The sequence below is a fragment of the Salvelinus fontinalis genome, chromosome 10 (assembly GCF_029448725.1).
Source record: "Salvelinus fontinalis isolate EN_2023a chromosome 10, ASM2944872v1, whole genome shotgun sequence".
Taxonomy (NCBI): domain Eukaryota; kingdom Metazoa; phylum Chordata; class Actinopteri; order Salmoniformes; family Salmonidae; genus Salvelinus; species Salvelinus fontinalis.
Genome location: NC_074674.1, coordinates 19,172,192 through 19,189,935, shown reverse-complemented (window position 1 = coordinate 19,189,935; position 17,744 = coordinate 19,172,192). Strand labels below are relative to the sequence as shown.

The 17,744-nt window shown below is 42.7% G+C and overlaps 2 protein-coding genes across 2 annotated transcripts; one reads left to right on the top strand and one right to left on the bottom strand.

The window, feature by feature from the left end:
* Positions 1–6,429: 6,429 nt before the first annotated feature.
* On the top strand, positions 6,430–9,645 carry LOC129863750 (tubulin alpha chain, testis-specific-like). Its single transcript, XM_055935988.1, has 6 exons — positions 6,430–6,539; positions 6,686–6,908; positions 7,024–7,172; positions 8,315–8,467; positions 8,638–9,165; positions 9,280–9,645. The coding sequence occupies exons 1-6, from the start codon at positions 6,537–6,539 to the stop codon at positions 9,574–9,576; spliced, it is 1,353 nt and encodes a 450-aa protein (XP_055791963.1). The 5' UTR covers positions 6,430–6,536; the 3' UTR covers positions 9,577–9,645.
* Positions 9,646–9,743: 98 nt separating this feature from the next.
* LOC129863751 (vacuolar protein sorting-associated protein 37B-like) lies at positions 9,744–17,495 on the bottom strand. Its single transcript, XM_055935989.1, has 4 exons — positions 17,304–17,495; positions 13,253–13,424; positions 12,180–12,262; positions 9,744–11,202 (listed from the first exon to the last, which is right to left on the bottom strand). Exons 1-4 carry the CDS (start codon positions 17,415–17,417, stop codon positions 10,822–10,824), a joined length of 750 nt encoding a protein of 249 aa, XP_055791964.1. The 5' UTR covers positions 17,418–17,495; the 3' UTR covers positions 9,744–10,821.
* Positions 17,496–17,744: the final 249 nt, after the last annotated feature.

The following is a 17,744-nucleotide window of genomic DNA, read 5'->3' as shown; positions in this document are numbered from 1 at the left end:
GGAGTACAGGAGAGGGCTGAGAATGCACCCTTGTGGGGCCCCAGTGTTGAGGATCAGTGGGGTGGAGGTGTTTCCTACCCTCACCACCTGTGGGCGGCCCTTCAGAAAGTCCAGGACCCAGTTACACAGGGCGGGGTCGAGACCCAGGGTCAATGAACAGAATTCTTACATAGGTATTCCTCTTGTCCAGGTGGGATAGGTTCCTGTCAGTGTCTGGATGGCAATGTATTTATTATATATTTTATATATAAAAAAATAAAACTACTGAGTGCACAAAAAATATATATTTGTATTATTTTGTTTTTATTGTAAACACAACAAATACAAAATAGGTTACTCGACCAGTCAGCGGCCGATATGCCAGTTAAATAATTGGCGAAATTTTTCTTGATTATAAATTGTTTAAGGTTAATATCAGTAGTGGGTATATATATTGTAACGTCCCTGGGTTTATAAGCGCGGAAATTGACTCTGCCGTACGAGCATTCTTTTGCGGCACAGTCGATAGCGCGCCGGACTTCGGGCTAGAAGGTCGAGGGTTCGAGACCTGCTCCCTGCTGTTTCATTACACTGGTGTCAGAAGTGATCGGACCTTGCATCCACGACAGTGCGTGTGCTCGGCCGGTGAGCGCGTTCCTGTAAGACGTAGAGTCGCAAGCTAGCGCGCGGTCGCGCTCTTTGAAATTAGGGAGTAGTGTAAGCCCTTCACAAAGAAAAGAGAACTCTCCCCGGGGCTCCGTCCGTGTACATTCTGAAACATGTTTGAAGTCAGTAGGTCACATCACCAAGGAGCTATTGAAATTTGAAAGTTCGAAAAATTTATGTCAAATCATATGAGATGAAAATGGATAAACTAAAGGGTGTGCAATATAGATGAGTAGTCAGTGGATTTTCTGAATCTTCTTTGAGTCCAGTAGGTCAAATGACCAAAGAGCTATTGAAATTAGAATGTGTCACGCTTCTACTAAAGTTGAACCCAGAAGCAGACCAGGACAAGGAGAGTAAGACGAAGGTGAGTATTTATTTACAAGTTTGAATGTAGTGATAGAAAAATCCAAGTGACTGAGCGGGCAGCGGAGGTGAGTTGATGGGATTGAATAGGCAGATCCAATGAAGTAACTGAAGTCACCGACGACCAGGTAGGGATGAGATGAGTGTTCCGGGTGAATGACTGTAGACATAAAAAAACAGAGGTGAGTTCAAGGCAAGCAAAACGTACAAAACAAACTCTATCAAACTGGAGGCTGATACACTGGCACAACATACTGTTCATGGCTAACGATCCGGCAGGGAATGGATGTCAGGTCAGCGCTTATGAAGTGGAGGGGTGATGATCAGGACCAGGTGTGCAGATAGCTGATGGGATACAGTGCAGGTACTCAGAGATACAGGGTGCGTTCCAGGACACCGGAAAAAACACTCCAGGACAGAACACAGGCAAAAACAAACTCAGGAAGCGGGATTCGTAACAGAATGTTACATTTTTGTATGTAAAATCGTGTGAGATGACAATGGACAAACTAAATGGTGTGCAATGTGTAGGCCCACTGAGTGTACATTCGGAACCTTGTTTGAAGTCAGTAGGTCACATGACCAAGGAGCTATTGAAATGTGAAGGTTTGAAAAATTAATGTAAAAATGTGTGAGATGAAAATGGACAAACTAAAGGGTGTGCAATGTGTAGGGCCACTGGGTGTACATTCTGAACCTTGTTTGAAGTCAGTTGTCCACATGACCAAAGAGCTATTGAAAATGTAAATAAATAATTTAAAAAAGTGCGAGATGTAAATCGAAAGAAAAAAAAGTGTGTGCAATGTGTGTCTATGCCATCGGGTTAGCTAGAACCAGTTTTGAAAGTTGTAGGAGTAATGGTTAAAGAGATATTGAAATCTTAGATTTGTCACTATGTTGACGGTCCCTAACTGCTGTTGGTGGAATATCCAACCTGAATCTGTCTTTACCTCGGTGATTCGGGACAGAGATGCAGGTAGGAAAACGTTGCAGTGTTTACTTTATGCTATTTTCTTGGCTGAGCTACTATGTCATGCACCGGGAAACAGACTCCAACATCTCAGAAGAGATAAGGTAAGGTCTTGTCTTTTAGTTTAGCAAGTTGCTTGTAATTAGCTGGATGGCTATAGAGTGGTGCAGTGCAGAACAATTCATTGGATGCGTATGACAGCTCTTCGAATTGCAAGTATAGGACTGTGTTCTGAACGGAGAATTCAGAGCTTCGGGGGAGGGGAATGGGCAGGGTATATGCAAATCAAATACTTAGTGTTTTCTACAGTTTTGGAAGTTATTTAAAATGTGCTCTTTGAGTATTTCTCCAGTAGTTTTCCTCAAGGAGATACCCACCCCTCCCTCCCTCATTTCTATGTCAAAGATAATAAAATAAAAACACTTTAGGAAATACTACAGTAAACACTACAGTCCGCAAAAACACGATAGTAATTACTATAGTATTTACAATTTTTTTTTTCTGCAGCATTTACTGTATACTATAGTAAACTGTAAATACTACAGTATACTACAGCGAATACTATAGTAAAGTCAGCAAAAACAATACAGCGAATACTATAGTATTCCTACCATAGTATACACTATAATATTTTTTCAAATTCATTGAGTTACTGGAGACAAGTGTTAGCGATTTGCGTCAATTCAAATCTGGTATCAGGACAAAATGTGATTCAGAGTCACCGAATATCCTTTAAGTATTTTAATTAAACTCAAGCGATAAATAGTAAATGCAATTTTCGTATATACGGGTTCACTGTAACAACTCGCAGGGTAGAACAGGGAACTCTGGAATGTGCGCAAACAGCAGTTATTATACTATGACAGCCATAGTTCCAACCCGTCCGTTGGCCTATCACAGTAGAGGCTGAGCGTGGTTTAAACTTTGCTCAGCCTATCGCTGGCACTCAGACTGGTCCCAGTCTCTTGGTGCTCTCAGGTGTCCGCATCTGGTCTTTGGGTAGATGAGATCTGTCTTGTGCTGCTCCCCAGATGCTACACTCAAACAGTTCCTTTTATGGTATTGTCCAGTATTCTACCCTCCCTGGTTGGCCTAGAGATATGCACCCCTCCCCTCTCCAGATTGACCACAGCTTTTATAGCATGTCACTCTATGTTGCTCAGTCTTTACACACATACACACACACACAAACAATGCAGATGTAACAAAACAATATTCATCTTCATACAATATGGTAGCGGGCTATAGTGCATAAATATAAATCCTAACACAAGCTGAAACACGTCTGTATCAAGAGGTGTACGTAATACTCTTAAACGAGCTAAGTGGAACAAAGATGACTTCATTCCCCTTACAGAAGATGAAAATAAACTTCATACTCTTCTCAGGGGTGTGGAAGATGATGCAATACAACAACTATCAACAACAAAAAAGTTCCTGTTCTTCTCACAGACCGTACAGCATCATCTATTGACATCCTCATACTACATAGGAGCCAGGTGGGAGTTCCCAAAGAAAACCCTCTTTGCCATACTGTCGTCCAACACACCCATCAGGGGATGTGACTGCCTACGGCACTTTACCTCTGTCTGCGGAGCGGAATATCCCGAGGACCTCTGGTCAACTAAACGTAGAAAACAGATGATGAATTTACAAGATCACAAAACGGACCAAGTCGCTAAGTTTATGGGTCATGATATTCGCGTCCCCCATGAATATTATAGGCTATCTGAGAATACCATGCAGCTTGCCAAAGTTAGCAAATTGCTGATAGCTAGCAATAGAAAAGGGACCACATGCATACTAAGGCAAGTCTTTGGATCAGATCGACTTCGATACAGATGAAGACTCAAGAAGACTTCGAAGCAGGATCAGCGAGGGTTGTTCAGAACTCACTCAGTCCGGTATGTTGGTGACGGTAGATTGGCTGCTTTCGTAAAGCAAGGGGAACGCTGTAATGTTGTTACTTGCTAATATGTGGATTTGTTGTTATCCTTATGTATGTGCCATCTTTTTGTGTTTTTCAGGCAAGCCAGAGAAAGAACTGAAAAAATGCACTAAAGAGTGAAGACAGAGGCACCAGAAAGAGCCCCAAAAAGACTTGGACGCAGGATCAGAGAACAGCAAGGGTTATTCAGAACTCAGTCAGTCCGGTAAGTTGGTGAGGGTAGACTTTGAGGCTGCTTACCTGACACGAAGTCCCCCCCCTCCCCAATTGTGTGGGAACATCATGTTTATTTGTTTTAATCTTTTTATTTGTTTGCGATCAGGTTTGAAGAGAATGACTCCTCAACCCAAGAGGCCCTGGAGCAGCTGTGAGGAAGCTTAGACTGTGAGCAGAAAAAAGCAGGCGGGTCACCAGGAGCACAGAGCCTGTTTCGGGTGACCAGATTCACAGAGCCTGTTTCAAATTCCCGCTGTCAGGAACCACGTGCACCTGGTAACCCGTAACAGGCTCTGTGCACGTGGTTCCCGACAGCGGGACTATAGACGTCTTAGTAATTCCAGGGAGTAGCTATACACTCTCAGGCCCAGGGAGAGGGCAGGCAGGCGGGCAGGGAGTGTAGGCCTAGAGGCCAGGAGTCAGAGGTCACCAGGTCAATGGAGGTCAGGAAGGCCCCAGGGAAAAGGCTCAAGTGAATAGGTGTTTGAGTGACCAAAGAGCTATTGAAATTAGAATGTTTACATAATTCATGTAAAATTGTGTGAGATGAAAATTGACAAACTAAAGGGTGTGCATGTGTAGGCCCACTGATTGTACATTCTGAACCTTGTTTGAGGTCAGTAGGACACATGAACAAAGAGCTATTGAAATTTGAAAGTTTAATAATCCATGTAAAAACGTGTGAGATGAAAATGGACAAACTAAAGGGTGTGCAATGTGTAGGGCCACTTAGTGTACATTCTGAACCTTGTTTGAAGTCCGTAGGTCACATGACCAAGGAGCTATTGCAATTCAAATGTTTAAAAAAGTTTGGACTTTGTTTACACTCCCTAATTAAACTAGGAATACAAAATGTTGCTCACATTTCCACATGTTTATTAGCGTTGCAAATCGAATTAAGGTCCAAATCGTGAAAATAAGACCTGCGCAATGTTGTGCACAATTTTTCCAACATCATGACACTTATTCGGAGTCTGTGGCACAAGTGGTTTGAAAGCTATTGAGGTTTGAATGCGCAAATATCCAACCTGAAACTGTCTTTACCTTAGTTCCCGAATCCCCCAATTGCCCCCCAGCAAAATGTGCCTACATTTAGGCTTTTGTTTATGTGTATTTCACTCTGTTGAGGTATAAATCGGAGAATAATGCTTGTATGGATGTCAACCCCAATACATGTTGACGTCATCGTCATCAATCAACTGCATTACAGTTAAAAACGACTTTGACTACCACCACCGATTTCTATATGCTAGCTATGCTACCAGCTTATACGAATTGGAGTTAGCATTTAGCAGTCACATTTCTTAACCTGAAAAGGGACAGCTTCCAAATGTTATGCAACGAAACCAGCCAAATATATCCAAATCGGATTTTAGTAACCACATTCTGGGACTGTTAAAATACATAAATAATTATGGTTAGAAAAATCCACTTTCCTAGATCAGATTTGTTGAATGTGCGCCAATCCAGAGTCCTTGCATTCCATTGATCTCTTTCCAGTAGTTCAACTCATTTTCGCGTCTTTGAAATCCCTACATGAGTTACCATGAATATGTATTTTTTATTTGTGACCTTGTTCTGATAGCCTTGCTTTAAAGTTCTCCATCATGTCTGTTGTCAACCAATCATGTCAATGCGGTGCTATACAGAGCCCTCGCATTGTTATAAATTGCAAAATATGGGAGGAGCAAGGCGATCTGGCCTCTGCAATTGCATCACAATCTCTGTACAGGGCCACATTTCCAGATGAAGCATAAACTAGCGCTCTGCAGCGCCAGCCTGATCTGCAATAAAGTTAGAGAAACAAGTTGACGAAAACGTAACTAAACAAGGCATGTTTTAATATCACCTGAAGCAACATAATTATCCTGACTCTAATGACAGGACCATATTTTGCAATCGCCCAAAATAAATGCGATCTCTGACAAGAGACTCCTCCATTTTGCGTTGAGATATATTTATGCCGCGTTCAAAACAATTGGGAATTCGGAAAAAAGCAAGCTCCTACATGGGAAATCGATTTGAAGGGTCATTCAACTCGGAATTCCAATTATTTCCAACCTGAAGATCACTGACGTCGTATTTTTCCGAGTTCCCAGTTGTTTTGAACGCGGAATATGTTTTGTCTGTTCATTAGCCGGGCTCCGTGAAGACGTTATGCGTAACGAAATTCTTCGAACTTTGCATGATATGAACGGATCACGTCACACAAAGAAACAGACACAACCAATCGGGTTGAAACAAAGGCGGGGCTTATTCTGGGGTATATATGATCGTGAATCGACGTAATTTTCAAAACAATTGGGCAGTTGACCGCTTGAAATTACATAGTTAAGACCTACGTTTCTTAGCAAACCATAATAACTGCAGGTCATACTTTCTAGAACCGAAATGGTACGTTTTATGTCGAGTGTAACTTTAGTGGCGGTGGCTAGCTCAACGGACGAACTCATTTTGGTCTAGCTAACGTTAGCTGAATTCCCTTGTTTTAGCTAACATTAATTAGCCAGTCAATATAATGATTTCATTTCTACCCACAGCGTGAGTGCATCTCTATCCACGTTGGTCAGGCCGGTGTGCAGATCGGGAATGCCTGCTGGGAACTATACTGCTTGGAACATGGGATCCAGCCCGATGGGCAGATGCCCAGTAACAAAGCAGTCGGCGGAGGGGATGACTCGTGCAACACCTTCTTCAGCGAGACCGGAGCGGGAAAACATGTCCCCCGTGCTGTGTTTGTGGACCTCGAACCAACTGTCGTTGGTAAAGGACGAACATAAAGTTGGTATTCAGATGTTAATCTAGGTAACGTTAGCTTGTGAATGTAACTTGTATAAAAAGGCCCGTTTAAGAAATCGAGCCTGAACTGTTTTCGTAGATGAGGTTCGCACCGGAACATACCGTCAGTTGTTTCATCCGGAGCAGCTCATCACCGGTAAAGAGGATGCCGCCAACAACTTCGCCCGAGGCCACTACACCATTGGCAAGGAGATCGTCGACCTGGTGCTGGACCGAGTTCGCAAGCTGGTTAGTAACGTTAGCAGTCATTTTGTTACCCTGATCTGAAGCCATGTGCTTTCAATTCCTAGTTGTGTAAGCTAGCTACTATAGTTGTACAGCAGCGTTTTATTTTTGGGAAACAAATGGACTAACGTTAGCTTATTCTATTGCATAACTCTATGATTATCCATTTTACGAGGAGAACGTGTGCGCTCAAGTTGAGAAATGTACTATTGACTAACCACATTCCATACAAATTTGCGCAAACGAGGCTGCATTGAATACTAGTGGGACTGTTGGGCGTCAATCTTGGGCGGGAACTACGTTACTATTACTATGGGGAAAAGTAAAAAAAACGGCCTCTCTGACGCTGTACGTTAAAATGTGACGTGCCATGACGTAACGTACAGCACGCATAATTGCAACTCATTCTGTGTCGTATAGCCTCTCTCCACCAGGTGTAGCGCTTCTCTCGCAGATTAAAAACAAGAAAAGAACAGGGTAAGGGTGGGATACAAAGTGGATTGTACAACTGAATGCATCATTTTTTTTGCGTCATCACTGCAAGCCAACATGACTCAAAAGCCGTGACAGCGGCTGTTTACTTCTGAAAACAGATGAGCATACTTTGTAATGTTTCTACAACAATACATGTATTACTAGTAAGACGTAATGTGTGTCTTAACCAAAATATCACAGAGACTTAATTTCATCTGACTCTTTAAGGGCAGTAGGTTACCGTGGTAATGCGGCTCAGGCCATGTTTGTGCTTGTCAAGAGTATGTGAGCAGAGAGAAATGAGCGGGATTTGAAAATGGCCTTAACTACGGCTCCTCTCAGTACTCCATCAATTTTTCTACCACTGCTAAAATCCGCTCAACGCTCACACAAAAAAACCTGCTCCAAATTCGCTCCATTCATTTAAATCACAATTTAACTAAAACCCATCTATTTTTGACTACCTGGACCTTCCAATTGGCTTAGGTATTAAAACCAAACCATATGGATTTGAATGAAAAGTATGAATTCAAATGCTAGTGAAATGCTTGCACTGTGGAGCCCTTGACCACCTGCCAATGTGGCTGGTGAAAGCCATCTTAGCCACAAATGCCAAAAATCTACCTGCGGCGGGTATTAAACCTGTGAGGCCTGTCTGTTTCTCACCCCAGTCGGACCAGTGCACTGGGCTTCAGGGCTTCCTGATCTTCCACAGCTTTGGTGGTGGAACCGGCTCCGGCTTTGCTTCTCTGCTCATGGAGAGACTGTCAGTGGACTACGGCAAAAAGTCCAAACTTGAGTTTGCTATTTACCCTTCACCTCAGGTATGTCAGTGGTTTAATTTACTTGCTCACATTAATATTTGGTAGATTTCACCATTAGCAAAATCATATTGGCCTTAATTGTCCTGTACTCAATACTTTTCTTTAATATGGAGATGTTTATTATCAAAACGTGACACCAGATGACTATTCTACCTCTTGTATGTGTTTAGGTGTCTACAGCAGTGGTGGAGCCCTACAATTCTATCCTGACCACCCACACCACCCTGGAACACTCAGACTGTGCTTTCATGGTCGACAACGAGGCCATCTACGACATTTGCAGTCGTAACCTGGACATTGAGCGCCCCACTTATACTAACCTCAACAGGCTCATTGGCCAGATCGTCTCCTCCATCACAGCTTCGCTGCGTTTCGATGGAGCCCTCAACGTGGACCTGACTGAGTTCCAGACCAACCTGGTGCCGTACCCCCGTATCCACTTCCCCCTGGTCACCTACGCACCCATCATCTCTGCTGAGAAGGCCTACCACGAGATGCTTTCTGTGGCAGAGATCACCAACGCTTGCTTCGAGCCAGCCAACCAGATGGTGAAGTGTGACCCTCGCCATGGCAAGTACATGGCCTGCTGCATGCTGTATCGTGGGGATGTGGTGCCCAAGGATGTCAATGCTGCCATCGCCACCATCAAGACCAAACGCACTATCCAGTTTGTCGACTGGTGCCCCACCGGCTTCAAGGTAAACAAGAAATGGGTTTATTCATTCACAATTATCTATGTTCCTAAACCTTTTCATGTACAATTGGTCAGTCAGATTATTATACTTTCCCCCTTTTTTTCTTGTGCCCTGCAGGTAGGTATCAACTACCAGCCACCCACGGTGGTGCCAGGTGGAGATCTTGCCAAGGTCCAGAGAGCCGTTTGCATGTTGAGCAACACCACAGCCATCGCTGAGGCCTGGGCTCGGCTCGACCACAAGTTTGATCTGATGTACGCCAAGCGTGCCTTTGTGCACTGGTATGTGGGAGAGGGTATGGAGGAGGGGGAGTTCTCTGAGGCCAGAGAAGATCTGGCTGCCCTGGAGAAGGACTACGAGGAAGTGGGAGTGGATTCAGTGGAGGGAGAGGCTGAGGAAGGAGAGGAGTACTAAACCCTGACCTACTTATAGACCAATGTTTTACTGTCAATTTTAATAAAAGTTCTTTGGTCTATTCTCCTGTGGCTTTGTCCTGGATGATCATTTCAAACCTATCAAGTAAGCAGGAAAATATGGCAGTATCTTCTGTACCAAGTTGATGACAAACAGACCACACTGTATCAATTACAAAAAGTTTATTGATTATTATGGAAAGTGAGCACGTCAACCAGTCTGCTAGTCTAGCATTAGTTAGTTCCTAATGGAGTATTAAACAGGTGTATCATACTGGGGGGGGCCTTTTAATATTTCTACACATTTCATATTTGAACCCCCATATGCTTTCTTTACTTGAGGTGAGCTGTTCTGTAAGTGCAACTGGGGAGAACCCACTAGAGATACATCTAGGTGTAATCTCTTCCCCACTAGTGAGTGTAGTGCATAGAATAAGTTATTAAAATTGAATAGGATCAATCACTGATTGTAGCCTGGCTGGTGAGCACACAGCCCATCAGGGAAACATTACTTAGGCATACAAACACTCCCTACCCTGGACCAACATCAATTCCAGTTGGTAGAACTCTTATACCAGTATACAAAACCATCTCAAAAGAACACCGTACATTCCTAGGCTTGTCTAAGACCTTTTTGCACCTGAACTCACATCCTCCCAACCAGCAATGAATTATGAAAGCAAGACTCATCAATTAGTTGTGCTGCCATGCAGTACATTTTGATTTTAAATAAATGTACTATTTGTTGTATAATTCTGTTCACTGTTGATGGACCAGCTCTATTTGACCATACAGGATACCTTTTAGAAGCATAGGAACTTTTGAGCTAACTGTTATGATACCAACCTCTGCGCACGCATGTAACCCACACACACCCTTCAGTCAAGGAGAGGGACCTTTAGCTTAGAAAAACTCATCTATACTGCAAGTTACCATAGCTGAAATACACAGCATATCTACCAGACAGATGGTTAGGTTTAGCTATGTGTTCAGAAGATTAAATCAGAAAGTTAGTCTTAAGATAAAACAACTAAAAGAGAACCAACCCCTAATGTACCGTCCAGGCTGTAGTCACTGGACAGAGTGTCTGTGAGAGCCTCTCTGAGAAGCTAGTCAGAGGTTTCCCTCAGTGTTACTGACAGAGGGGCTGTAATTGGTTAGGTCACCAACCCTCCAGTGTGCCACAGTCACAGGTCAAAAGGTAGGGAAGGTCATCCATGGCCTTTCTATGGAGACGGACACCACCTCACTGCATGATGAAGCCAGTCCTGGGGGGCAGGTGTGGGGAGATGGGGTGTTGCTGGGGGGTTTGAAGGTAGGGCCGGGGCATGTAAGGGCAGCTGGGGAAAGGCATTGGGGGATAGGGGGCGACTGGATAGGGTAGGCTGCTGTGCTGAGGGGAGGGAGAAGGGGCAGCTCGCGTGGATTGGGGGGAGGGGGCCCCATTGGTAGAGGGGAAGTCCTGGGGTCGGCTGGGCTGGGGGGGCCGAGTGAGACCCTTCAGCGCCAGCTCTCTGAGTTTGTCAATCTTGACGCGGCGCAGGTGAGCGAGATGGCGCCTCCGCTGGTAGTCGTCGATAAAGCAGTCGAGAGGCAGCTCTCCATCCAGGAACGAGTCTGCCATGTTCTACACAGAGACGGCACAAGCATACACACGTATTATTGTACGTGTAGCAGGGGTGAAAGTAAGGCTGTACGGTAACCCGGCAAAATAGTGAGGGTATGCCGTCCTGGTAAAACAGGAACCTATAATTAAACCAAAATGTCAAGAAAACTGTAGGCTTTACACTCCTTTTTTATCATTACCACATGTCTGAGGCATGAAAAATGCAAATAGAATTGAAAACAATTGGGCATGTAGCCTAGTAAAGCGCTTTGAAGTGATTGTTTGACAATCAGATAAAAAACATGACTGGTTGTGTTTATGCCCCAATAAAAGGTAATATATTTTAAAAGTTAAATGACAAGTCTTTATGACAAGGCCCACAGAGATCCTATTGAATTAATATGGATTTTATATCAGCTGCTCTGACAGCTTACCGATCGCTGCAGCTGTACACAGCCCAACCAACTACCTATCTCATCCCCATATTTGTTTAAGTTTCTGCTCTTTTGCACACCAGTATTTCTACTTGCACATCCTCATCCCACATCTATCACTCCAGTGTCAATAGCTAAATTGTAATTAGTTTGCCACTATTGACCTATTTATTGCTTTACCTCCGTACTTCATTTGCACACACTCTATATTTCTATTGTGTTATTGACTGTACGATTGTTTATCCCATGTGTAACTGTTTTTGTCGCACTGCTTTGCTTCATCTTGGCCAGGTCGCAGTTGTAAATGAAAACTTGTTCTCAACTGGCCTACCTGGTTAAATAAAGGTGAAATAAAAATGAAATAAAATATGTAATTCTATGATTAGGCCCATAAAAAAATGTTGGTGCACGTGCAAATATAGGAGATCCTGTACCGGGAAGAAATGAAGTCTACTTTCACCCCCGAGTGTGTACATGACTGTATTGATCTGTGTGTGTATGTAGTTGTGAGAGCGTATTGTAGCATAAGTGTAGTTGTTGAGTGTATTATTGTGTGTCTCTCACCTCAGTCTCTTCCTCTATCTTGGCTCCCTCAGCTTGCAGCAGAGCCAGCAGAATGTCCAGAGAACTGTTCTCTGAACCAGGGTCTGAGAGAGAGCGAGAAACAGTTAAAAAACACTAAAAACAAACACTGATCACCACACAGTGAATCACTGTCCTGAATCTAAGTCGGGACCTGATTTCTGGGGCAGGGCTGTAATGTGATGGGACTACAGTAGCTGGCTGGCTGGGCCATTCAAAGGACACAAAGCAGCATTGAGTACAGGAAAGCTAGGGGTATCAGGTAACAGCTGACTGACACAGTGATCACTAGATGGCCATGCTAGAAAGGACGAAGAAAATGTATTGAAGATCAAGCACATTAGATATCTGTTCTTGATTTAGGGTTTAATGTTAGGGCTTAGGTTGGTGGTGGAAACTGTGGTTAAAAAGTAGGGCCGGGACGATCGCGTAACTTGTTAGTACTGTGGAAAGGAAACAAAACATGAAGCGGATTTAACTTCTTTAGGAAAACAGCCCTAATGTTGGAAACAAAAATAATTATGTTGTCATCCAGAGTCACATTTATTTATTTTCCAAACTATATCACACAATATTTTACATACAGCAGGTTTTTAAAAGACCAAAGAGTTTGGCATGCTTCGTGTTTGAATTTTTGACACGGGGAAAAAAAACATTGCGATACTGGTATCATCACTTTCTATCGTGGCCATGTGACAACCCGAAGGACAGAGGATCAGTATCTTGGAACGACAACTGACTGAACTGGCTAGACCAGGCAGACATGTAGGTGGTGGAAAACAGTCAGCTACCATCACAGACACAGAGAGAGAAAGACTAGTCTTTCAGAGAGCAAGAGTGCACAGACTGAGATGTAGAGACAGATACTGTGAATTTAGAAATGTGGACTAGCTAGGGCTCTTATCGAATGTGGACTTCCTAGCGTTCTTATCTAGCGTGCACTAGCTAAAGCTCTTACCAAGTGTGGACTGGCTAGGGCTCTTACAGAGTGTGGACTTGGTAGGGTAGCGTGCTAGGGCTCTTATCAAGTGTGCACTAGTTACTAAGGCTCTTACCGAGTGTGGACTTGCGTAGCTGGTAGTTGTCGTAGAGCTCCTGTAGGTGGCGGTAGCGTGAGGTGAGCTGGTTCTTCTGCAGGTCCAGTCTTGGCTGCAGCTGGAGGTTCTGTTCAGCCAGGCTGATGTTACTGCCCAGGGTCAGCTCCTTCACCTGCTGCACCTCACGCATCTATAACACACACAGTGACATAGACATAAACACACACACCGTATACACAGGGAGAGACGTAAAAGGGAGATAAGGAGACAGAGGGAAGGTGGGGTCAGTAGCACTAAACACAATATATGCAGACAGAGAGAAATTCACCCAGCCAGACCTCCACACCGTGGTATGTAGACCTATAGGTCAGGGACAAGCCAGCTTAGAGCCTAACCGCTGGAGGTTAAATATGAGTCTATTCTTATGGAGGACACCGATTACTCCATACCTTTATTGAGTGCTGTGTTTTAGCCCTACATGGCCACAGCCCTACACCGGCTCACTATAGAGTTCAGCAGGCTATCATTGACAGTGTTTAAACTGTGTTTGACTGTGTTTGTCCTGTATTGATTTCACTGCCCTCAGAGCGATCAGAGCTCTGCTTTCTACAGTGATACAATGCAGATATAGTAGCCTACGACTCGTGTGTCTATTACAGGGATTTATAATCTGCGTGTAGGTTTTGGTGAAGGGGATTATAAAGATATCAGTACTAATGAACTAAGCTATAATTAAATCATAAATAACATGGTTGGGATAGTATGCTGCCATGAAGCCAGAGTAGCAGGCACTAGACAGCCTTCCAGCTGTAGAGGCAGCCACAACCACAGATTTGCATCTCTGCTCACAGGTTGTTTGCGTAAAGCTATTTCCACATTGGTGGGTAAGGACTAGCATCTTCCACCAGCGTCATGGTGGGGTGTCTCGATTCAGCCACATACAGTACCGGTCCAAAGTTTGGACACACCTAATCGTTTCTGTTTTTTTTTCTTTATTTGTACTATTTTCTTCATTGTAGAATAATAGTGAAGACATAAAAACTATGAAATAACACATGAAATCATGTTGTAACCAAAAAAGTGTTAAACAAATCAAAATATATTTTATATTTGAGATTCTTCAAAAGTAGCCACCCTTTGCCTTGATGACAGCTTTGCACACTCTTGGCATTCTCTCAACCAGCTTCATGAAGTAGTCACGTGGAATGCATTTCAATTAACAGGTGCGCCTTGTTAACTTCTCTAGGGTAGGGGGCAGCATTCAGAATTTTGGATGAAATGCATACCCAAATTCAACTGCCTGCTTCTCGGGCCCAGAAGATATGATATGCATATAACTGGTAGATTTGGATAGAAAACACTCTAAAGTTTCCAAAACTGTTAAAACAGTGTCTGAGTATAACAGAACTGATTTGGCAGGCAAAAACCTGAGAAAAATCCATTCAGGAAGTAGTTTTTTTGTTGGTTTTGTAGTTTTCTATTCAATGCCATTACAGTATCCATTGACTTAGGACTCAAATTGCAGTTTCTATGCCTTCCACTAGATGTCAACAGTCTTTAGAAATTGTTTCAGGCTTGTGTTTTGAAAAATGAGGACGTAAGAGCAGTCTGAATGAGGGGACCCTAAAGTGTCACAGAGCTTTTTCATACGCGAGACCGAGAGAGTGCCTTTCTTGTTTACCTTTTAAATTGACAACGTTATTGTCCGGTTGAAATATCGATTATTTAGGCTAAAAACAACCTGAGGATTGAATATAAACATCGTTTGACATGTTTCTATGAACTTTACGCATACAATTTAGATTTTTTTGTCTGCCTGTTTTGACTGCGTTTGAGCCTGTGGATTACTGAAGAAAACACGCGAACAAAACTGAGGTTTTTGGTTATAAGGAGACTTTATCGAACAAAAGGAACATTTATTGAGTAAATTAATGTCTGCTGAGTGCAACCATATGAAGATCATCAAAGGGATTCATTTTCTCTCTATTTCTGACTTGTGTAACTCTTCTACTTGGCTGGTTACTGTTTGTAATGATTTGTCTAGTGGGCTATGTTCTCAAATAATCGTAAGGTATGCTTTCGCCGTAAAGCATTTTTAAAAATCTGACACCGTGGTTGGATTCACAAGAAGTTCATCTTTAAACCTATGTAAAATATGTTTTGTTTTCAGAATTTTTATAATGAGTATTTCTGTATTTGAATTTGGCGCCCAGCAGTTTCACTGGCTGTTGAAGAGATGGGACGCTAACGTCTCACGTACCCAAGAGAGGTTAAAAGTTAATTTGTGCAATTTCTTTCCTTCTTAATGCGTTTGATAAAAGTTCTACATTTGCGTTATGAGTAGTGCGTGACCCTAGGGTGGCAACACGTACATTCTAAGTGATTTCAGTGGGTCTTTCTCCATACTGATTGTTTTATACTGTTCAATTCAACTTCAACACCCAATAAGTCATAATTTTCATACATTTCTGCATTTGAGATCATCTCCACACTACCATGTAGGGCTGCACGACATGGGCAAGTAATCTGGGCCTTATTTTTAACCAAATGTTGCAATTTGACTTGTGATTTAGAGCAAAACAGTTGTGTTAACTGTTAGAATCATCGGAATATAATGTATATTCTAAATATGTTGTTAGAATATAATGGTGGGCACTTTTAATACGGTGTTGTTTGACATGACAACGAATGAAAATACCAGGGAGGAGTTATTGTGACAGGGTAGGAAAAAATATGTTGAGGTGTTTCATAGGGGACCCTATAATCTTTGGCTACATAGTTTTTTTTGGCTCCTATTGAATGTGTTCTCTTAGCTACTTCATGTAGCTAACATATTCTTGCTTTGCGTTTGCCTCTAATTTAGAAGTCACTGTTGCAAAAACAACATGCTGATTTAGGTCTACACAATCACTGGTATTATCAGGCTGTATAGCTAATTACGCTTGCTCTGACTCAGTACATTTAATAGCTAGCTGGCGATTAGCATTAGCGGCTAACAACTTTTAGGAACAACTTTCTAAGAAAAGACAAACTAGCTGTTTGCAGATGTAAGAAACACAAGATAGTGTAATTATAGAACGCTAGTATATTTATGTTAAGAAGCAAAGTGACAACTGCATCGTTGTCATCAACAGTGTTGCATATGCTGCATTGACCATGCAGACTGAATGCAAGTGTCTCGTGGTTGAGGAACATCAAATGCGCTCCTTGAGTGACAGGGGGCTTGGCTAGGTCCGTGTGGAAAGCGGCATAGAGAGTGGAGATAGATGGCTCAAGTAGCGAAGTAAACTATAAAAATGGACGTTACACACTGCGTTTCACATTTAACAAACCAAACATTCAAATACAGGTATAGAAGGCAAAGTAAAACCCTAAACCGGTCCGTGCATCAATACCGGTATACCGCCCAGCCTTAGGTGTTTATAGTCATAATATATCTGCGTATGAACCTGCTGTGCTCTGTGTGCTAAATGTGTCAAAAATGATGACTAAATAGGTGTACTCCACCTAGGTTACTCAATAGGAAAACCTCTCCCAACGTTTCACAAATGTCGCACCTTCCAGAGAGCTGATGACCGGTTGTCTTGTGTGTTTTCTTAGCATATAATATGAAGCAAATACCACCACTACTAGGTACCATAAGACAGATCAGGGACCAGGTCCCTTCAAATCTATTCAGTTCCTAAACGCGGGTGGGTCCATTACTTCTGTAAAAAATGGGCATCAGATGGCATTTGTGCCGTGATGACAATGCCGCAATACCATTTGTGACCTGCTATATGTACACAAACAGGGTTATTGTCGAAAGTGATTCGACAATAGAAATATGGAAATAGCATCCACAACACAGGTGCCAAATGTCGAGTACAGTACAACGAGCACGCTTCTCAGCTGTGCTGCAAAGAGGTGGATGTTGATGAGCTTGCTCAATGCATTCAGAAGGGATTTATGAATGAAGCCAGGTCTGCCTGACGACATACATGAGTGCAAAGCTAGCTAGATGTTTTGATTCTGGTTAGCGTTACTAGGGATAATTAGCTAACGTTAGCAAAACACAATGGAAACTTACCTCGTCCATTTCTTTGACAATATCATTTAGTTTTTCATCGTCTTCAAGCAACTCGTTTAATTGAGTCATTGTGAATGAGCTGAATTTATCCGTGAGTTCTGCCATTTCACCCATGATGGTTGTTGTCTATCGATCAGTCTAGCTACAGTTGTTTCGGCTCAGAAGTGTTTGGATCACAAACCGGAAATAGGGACGATTTCTGGCAAATCAGAAGGGAGCGTAGAAATCATGAAAATGGCTGTGGAATGTCTGATGTAGTTAGCTGGCAACTTTTTCAATAAACATTATCTTTACTTGTATGCTAGTTCTTTGTTCCTTAAAAACGTATCTGAGAAGACCATTACGTTATTAGGTTGTTTACATGCTAAAGGATAAATGCTCAGGGCTAAAACAATTCACACAAAATTCAGACAAGACCTGTAGCATATTTGCATACTATTT